Below are 7,950 nucleotides of genomic sequence, written 5' to 3' on the forward strand. Positions count from 1 at the left end.
TATGTAGCTCCACACGAAGTGAAAATTACATGACTGTCAAACTCTTTTTTATAGTTTGAAAGAAAATGCCTAACAAGGCAACTAAATACAAATTGCGGACAGAGGCCAACTGTTTACATCTTAGAGATCTCTTTAATGCTGTAAAAGAAAGTTGATCAGGATTGCTTTAGTTTTACATTCTTTGGATTGGATAATTGTTGAGGTGACGTCAGTGATCAAAATGAAGCGAGTATTAATTTTGATATAATTTGAACTATTATTTAATTAATTTTTCACGTCATTACAGGTCTTTAGGCAGACACAAGAAAATATAAAATACTTTTTTATTGTGGACTGGCAAACAATAATACATAATAACAATAGTGCACGTGCTGTACATTGCCCCGACTCTTAAACGATCATTTGTGGCCCTACATTGCGGCATAACATTTGTAGCATAACAATGCCTACGTTAAAATAATTAAACTAAATTTTACAGAAACGTTTCAAGACGATATCATCATTATTAAAACATTTTTCCCCTTGTTCAGATCAGTTGTACAAACTGCAGTGTTTTATAATCGCTTGTTTCATTCATTGATTTGATTTATTAAGTCAAATATTTCATGGAAAAAATTGCTGAAAAATCGTTGATTTAATTTTGTAAAAAAACTGTTTGCTTGTCTTCTGTCAATTAATTAAGCTATGCTGACAAAACTCCATTCGGTCCAACCAGGCTGTTACAATGCATGCACAATGTATATACAGTAGCTTATCTTAATTAGGTCTTCGCATGTGGCACTGGTATTTTGGAGTTGTACATGTTGATAAATGGTTAAATGCGACTGGGTGTTAGATATTTTTCACAAGTGGCTATTTCATAAAATTTGATTTTCCAAACCTCAAACTACAACAAGTGAATGATAACGCGTAGAATCATCAACTCTTCCAACAACATTCCATTCATCCAAATCCAGGTCATAACATTCAATTTCATATACAGACCGATTATTTCTATCAGCTCCTCCAACAACGTATATCTTCCCTTGTAAGACGCAAGCAGCACAGCCTTCTCTAGCAAATGCCATATCACTGATTGAGCTCCATACATTGCTCGCAACATCGTATCTTTCAGCACTGTTCAATCTTGTTTCAAGTCCAAATCCAGTTGTTCCTCCCATCACGTAAATGAATCCATTGTGGCTCACGGCAGCCATTTTTCTTCTTGGTGTGAGCGTTGATGCAATGTATTCCCAATTTGTCCATCCAGCTTCGAAACACTCACAATAATTTCGAGCCGATTCATAATTACCCTCATTGATCCCACCGATTGCGTACAAGCGATCACTACAAGTCACTAATGAATGCCAAGCTCTACTCTGATTCATCATAGGCATTGTTCGCCACATCTTCGTAACTGCCGAGTAGTATTCTCCAGATGGAAGGGTTTGCTTTTCATCACAGCCTCCATACACCACCACACAGTCATTAAAAGCAGTGGCACCTGCACTTTCACGCCGACTGATCATAGGAGTAAACTCATTCCATTCAAGCTTGCTTTGTTTCAAACTCATCTTCCAAACCAAATTGCTAGATTCTTTACTTATTGCATTTCTTCCACCAATAAAATACAGAACATTGTTTAAATTGACACAACAACTTGCATAACATTCGCAAGGTAAGTCAGGATAGTTTTCAAAAGGTTCACTTAAGCAGTTGAGAACTTCGTTTACTTTTGATGACGAACGCATCCTGCCCAAACATAGTATTCTGGAACCAGTTGCTTTCATTTCCAACTGCTTTGTGTGCTGCACAAACGCTTGGTTTAACAATTTTGAACATTCAAGATTATTTGTTATTAAGTCTTCTTTGACAACGACGTCGTTTAAAACGTCTGTAGAAAGTCGATGAAGTTTTATTTGTTGCAGAACATGAAACAAATTAGCAGTGCGATTTTCTAAGTCATGTTTGATCCATCCAATCACAGCATTGTAAAAAGATATCTCTCGTACAATTTTTCGATCTTGCTCAGATAACAAATCAATCAAATCTTCTTTTGATAAGTTCATAAAGTCATCACTTCTTGCCACTTCATCAAAACGTTCTCCAATCATCACTTCAACAGTATCCATAAGATCATCACTTTGATACACCAAAGCTATCTTCAAAATAAGAAAGCAATTGTCAGGGGTAACTCCACTTTCCAAGAAGTTAAAACATATTTCTTTCAGTTCGTCAACTTTCAGGTAATATGCACCAGCAAGTAACTTACATACATTATCAGTATTCACGCAGATTTTCCAAGTATAAATGAAATCTATTATCTGCTGTAATATATCCCCGTCAATACAATCAATTAAAACTACATCTTGATACTTTTCTTTCATTTCTGCAGTGAAAAGTTTCTCAAAGAATAGAGAGAAACAAGACAACACCATTTTATTAGCTGGCAGAGCTACGTTTCTTGAACAAACTTGTACATCATTAAAAGATCCTGAAAGTCTCTTTATTTTCGCATAATCAAGCACACTTACTCTTGCATCTCTTGTGAGTTCAAGTTCTTTAACTTCCAATCGACCGTTAACAGAAAACTCCATTGATATTTCAACAGATATGAGAACCTTAACACTTTCTGCGTAGCAGTGCAACAAGCAGTTACACTTTTTTTACCAAAGCTGAAATAAATACAATATCATATTATTCATTTTTTGTGGCTATCGTGTTTTGAATAAAAAAACATACTATCCAAACAGCCAAAATAAGCTACATAACAGGCAGGAGCGAGATACATAAGCTGCGTATAGTACTAATGGCTTAGGAAGCTTTAGTACACACAAGTACAAAATACGGTATAGCTCAAAACTGCTAGTATCAACACAACTAGCATCCAACGACGAAAACTGATCAATAGGCTGTGCCAAAAAATGGCGAGGTTCATGGATTTTTCCTTAACTTTCTGAAAATTTGTAGTAGACTTTTACAAACACAAACGTGAAAAAAATGAAAATATTGACGTCACACGGTCGCGCTGGGCGTTTCTATGGTTACCAGTACCCATTTTCATAAAAATTGTCATATTTCGTAAACCACTGGAGATAAAATGATGAAAATTACATCAAAAACTGCAGAAGTGGCACGTTTATATCTGCTCTTAGAACACTTTTTATTCTAGGACTACTTGAAAAATATTTATAAGCAAAAACCTCAATTTTACTATTTTTTTGTAGTAGGGGAGATGCAGGACCTATTGGACATATATTTCTTTTTTGCTCTCATTTCTTTAGCTTATATCAAAATAAGACAACTTTTTAGAGAATACGGTCAAGGTCAATGTTTATTGACTGTGTAACTATCTTGACAATCGAATTCAAATTTGTGAGGCTAAAGCTTATAGGCTACAAACTTTTTTGAAGAGTGTATCATCGGTCCTGTCCAGGACCTATTATAGCCTACACATGCAAACATTGAAAAACATAACATGTTTTTTCACCTTCATTGCAAAAACAAGCACATAAAAATGTGAAATAATAATACTTAGTGTTTATAACATTTTAATTGCCAAAGTAAGATTAATTAGCGTTTCATAAATAGCTTTTAACTGGGTAAGAGACGTCTTCATAAGGTGGGTGTTAAACTCTTTTCCGCCACGGCCAAAATTCACTATTTTTGTTGAAATAACTTTTGGAGCGTACATGAATATAATGTTGCTAGAAATGTAAGCTTTATTTTTAAAACGTACAAAAGTTAATTCTTCAAGTGCCTTAACTCATTGTATAATAGGTCTTGGACGTTAGGCCTACTGTTTAATAGATCCTTCAAGGATTCATTTCAAAAGGGTGAAAGAAAAGTTTGAAAGTTTGGCGACATCATCAGAGCAGGTTACTAAAAAAGCCATTGCCGTTGTTGATTATAACTGAAGTTGAGGTGACAAATACCAGACACATTTTCGAAGTATTGCTTCATGTAGACTCTTTATTGGCAGACATATTGCAATTGCTTGAAATTGCAAGATTTTAGCGCTGACAACAATGTTTTCCGTTTTATGTCTGTCCATAAAGAAAAAAAATGTCTAATATGTCCTGCATAGAGATGTAAAAAAACTTTTTTTGTTTTTAAAACGAGTCCGTTTTTTTTTTGTTTTTTATCGTTTTTTTTGTTTTTTTTCGTTTTTTTATTGTTTTTTTTTACCTATTTTGACATTAAATGTCACAATATGCAGCAATTAGAGTAAACTCATTGCAATAGCGCCTTTTTCAACAAAAAAACAGTCTCATAACTCGTATAACCAGGCCCGTAGCCAGCCGGGGGCCAGGGGGGCCTCGCCCCCCCTGAAAAAAAATGTGCTCCCCCTGGTAAAATCCCAACATTCTCAAGCAACAGCTACAATTAAATGATTTTGCCCATCTTTCCCGTTGCAGAGTTCCAACCTAGGCCCAATTAACTACAATTGCTTTGTTTAGTTAACAGCTGAGATGATTAAACAATTTCGCACTGTCGTTTATGAGTGTGGAAGCACTGTCGTTTGTGAGTGTGGATTCTCAGTGTTAACAAGGGTTGACGCTCCCACTAGACGGAGCATGTTACAACCAAGACAGGCAAACTTGGTGCTTATGGCTTTTTGATTTGTGCGATTTTGGATTTAAGTTAAATCACACAATCGCGACTTGTGTGATTTTGGATTTAAGTTAAATCGTTTAGAATTAAGTGTGTACAAAATTTCAGCTTTTATCCCAACTCACTGAATCAAGTCATACGCAATAAATAAAAATACCAGAAACGATTGCAAGCATGGTTAAGGCAGGAAGAGGAGGGATTGTAGGATCGCATTGAGCCCCTACTCTTTTAACCAATGGGTAAAACTTTACACTTGTCAGGAAAAGTATTATGAAGCATTTATTCACTATTTGAATACTGAGCAGTGCTGAAAAACTCCACTTTAAAGGGAAAATTTCTTCATTCAGGGTTGGTAGTTACTAGCAATAGTCAACATGGGTGGTGGGCATTTGAAAGGAACATTAACCTAAACCTTTTCTGACAAATGCACTTACTTTTGACAGCTAAAAATATCAGTGATAAGATCTCTTGCATTATGTCACAAATGATCTGCAAGAAGCATCAATGACAAAATGTCTAAGACTTCACAATTACAACACACGAAAAGAATACTTATGTTTCAACATTTATAAAGCATATACAATAAACATCGTTGTTAAGCTATCTGATAAAAAACATGTTTAAACAAGCTATTGGCAATAGCTTGCATTAGTAAATTACCACAAACAAGGTAATGTGTGTTCTGAACACTGCCATTTCGTTTTTTCCAAAATTTCGTCAACCCATTGAGTGTGTACCAGAATAACCAGTCCCGGTATACTAACATCGTAGGCTAACTTCCATAGAAGGAAAAAGAAATTAACTCATCTACACTATGTCATGCATCAAATTGCATTAATGTTTGTCAGGTCTACCGCCACAAACATGCCTGAGAATGAAGAAGAAAGCGAAACAACGTAGGACTACGCAAAAAACATATGCTGGTGCCAAGCACAAACACTCAGGAATTTCAGCACAACCATAAACCATTTTTACTAGTTTAATGTTTTTCAAGAGCACTATACTGAAACTAAGCTGCAAATTGTAAAAAAATTGCAACTTTTCCAAAAAAATATGAAAAAAAACAAAAAAACGCGTGTTTTTTTTGGCCCACGTTTTTTTGCATTTACATCTTTAGTCACTCCTGCCTGCATTTCCCTTACAGTACTACAAAAAAATAGTAAAATTGAGTTTTTTGCTTATAAATATTTTTCAAGTAGTCCTAGAATAAAAAGTGTTCTTAGAGCAGATATAAACATGCCACTTCTGCAGCTTTTGATGTAATCTTCATCTTTTTATCTGCAGTGGTTTTCGAAATATGACAATTTTCATGAAAATGGGTACTGGTAACCATAGAAACGCCCAGCGCGACCGTGTGACGTCATATTTTCAATTTTTTTTCACGTTTGTGTTTGTAAAAGTCCACTACAAATTTTCAGAAAGTTAAGGAAAAATCCATGAACCTCGCCATTTTTTGGCACAGCCTACTGATCAATTCTTGTAATAATGTAAACAATCTACTTTAATTTGTTAAAACTCTAAGTCTACTTTAACTCTTAATTTTTATATATTGTTAAAATTTGCTAGCTAAAGACTTTTTCTGGTCATCGTCAAAATAATATGACCATGCATAGGCCATAGTATAGTATACTTATAGGCTCCTTATTATTATACCTACTATGGTACAGTATATATTTATTTTGACTCTCTGTTAACCTACAACCACCAAACAACGACTTACAGTATACCGAAAGACAGACTGTCAAATTCTTATCTCCAAACTAAATGCGTCTTCGGACAAAAATTATGTTTGTAGTTTTAAAAAGGTCACAATAATAGCACACTTTTAAGAAATGCTTCGTCAAAACAAAATTAATTTAATCTAGCCTATAGCTCACCCCACTCTGATGGACAAACAAATCAACCACTATCATCATTGATTGCCAAATATATGAAATTAAACGTGCTGCAGACGTGAGGTAGTCACTACGAATTGATTGAATCTTTATCTTTGGACTGGGATTGGGAAAGCTTCTTACAGAGCTTAACCCTGGCAGTTTTGCATACTTGTAGGGCTTTGAACCACTGACGCAGGCCCGGGCATCGAGATTGACAGATTGAAGTTTTCTGATTGCTGAAGTGTTGTGGCTGGAGAATTAATATATCTATTAGATGCCACTCAATGGAAAGCAATGCTCAACGTGCCTTACTCAAGCTGACACCACGAGAGTTGAACCAGCGCCACTTGATCTTGAAGCTTCTTCGTTCATGAAGTCACACGCTAACCAACTGAGCTATCGGGGCGAACATGGCTTTTACAACCTGTTATAAACTTAAAAAAATCTGACTCATTACGAAACAAGAAAAATTTCTATGTAGCACTTGCTTTTAATTTTGATCTACAATATCTACCACTTTTTTTGTATCTTATGGCAGGTATGGTGTTGCGTAACGAAAATTGCTTGTAGTATCTGTTGGTGAACCATCAATCTGTTCCAACTTTTTACTTTCGCCATCCCTATTTTGTAAATAAGTTTCGTAGCGAAAAAAACACTCTATTCTTTGGTTGACAAACACTAGAAACAAATCATCTTTCCCACATAAAGGCTTAGTTTTGCTCTTTAAACGAGCATTCCTGTCCAGGAATCAAGGCGCTCATTCATGTCAGCCGCTTAACCTCTCCATAGTGAAGTTGGCAAACAAACATTTCTTTGACAAATTTGACAACCACAGCCTAGTCTAGACCAGTGGTTCTCAACCTTTTTTCTTTCGTGGCCAATTTTCGTTGCACAAAAATTCTGTAGCGCATAAACCTTTTATGCAAGGAAAAAACTACAAAATAGGTTTAAAACCAGAAAGAGCAGAACATAATTCAAAACTGATTATTTATTCAACCGAGTATCACTATCAGTGAGATATTGTAGGCTACTTGCTCCTGGACATTGTATGTTTTGCTACCATTCCTGCTTCTTATTCTAGTAGCCCTGCTTTTTTTTCGTTCAACACAGTGCCCTAGTCATGTGCTATGACGAATGGTGTTAAGTCAGTGAGTCGTTGTTCAATGCGGCTCTTTTGTTTGGTTTGAGGCTGCTGGCTGTTGAGTTTTTGTGTTGTTCGGCGTTATTGCTGTGCAATTTTGTTGAATCAGTTGATTAATAGATTAGGTGATGTAGTTCTTCCCTTTCGGCAAGGTTGTTGATTTTAGGACTCTGTATACTTATGAAAACATACATATAGCCTACCTCTTTGAAGCGTAATTGTACCGCGAGGTATTATTGTTGTTGATCAAAGACCGAACTTTTATCTGAGCTGATGTATTTTTTCAGGCGGGAGTGGAGTGGGCGGATCGTGCTGCCTAATCTATCAATGTATGTAGCC

The 7,950-nt window shown here is 35.7% G+C and overlaps 1 protein-coding gene across 1 annotated transcript; it reads right to left on the bottom strand.

The window, feature by feature from the left end:
- Positions 1-881: 881 nt before the first annotated feature.
- LOC145780690 (kelch-like protein 25) lies at positions 882-2,576 on the bottom strand. The gene has a single exon (XM_082592310.1). The coding sequence runs from the start codon at positions 2,574-2,576 to the stop codon at positions 882-884; it is 1,695 nt and encodes a 564-aa protein (XP_082448436.1).
- Positions 2,577-7,950: the final 5,374 nt, after the last annotated feature.

The sequence above is a fragment of the Aplidium turbinatum genome, chromosome 12 (assembly GCF_918807975.1).
Source record: "Aplidium turbinatum chromosome 12, kaAplTurb1.1, whole genome shotgun sequence".
Taxonomy (NCBI): Eukaryota; Metazoa; Chordata; class Ascidiacea; order Aplousobranchia; family Polyclinidae; genus Aplidium; species Aplidium turbinatum.

Bases quoted from the DNA above. Each gene is read 5' to 3' on its own strand.
- LOC145780690 (XM_082592310.1), bottom strand. From the start codon at position 2,576: ATGGAGTTTTCTGTTAACGGTCGATTGGAAGTTAAAGAACTTGAACTC.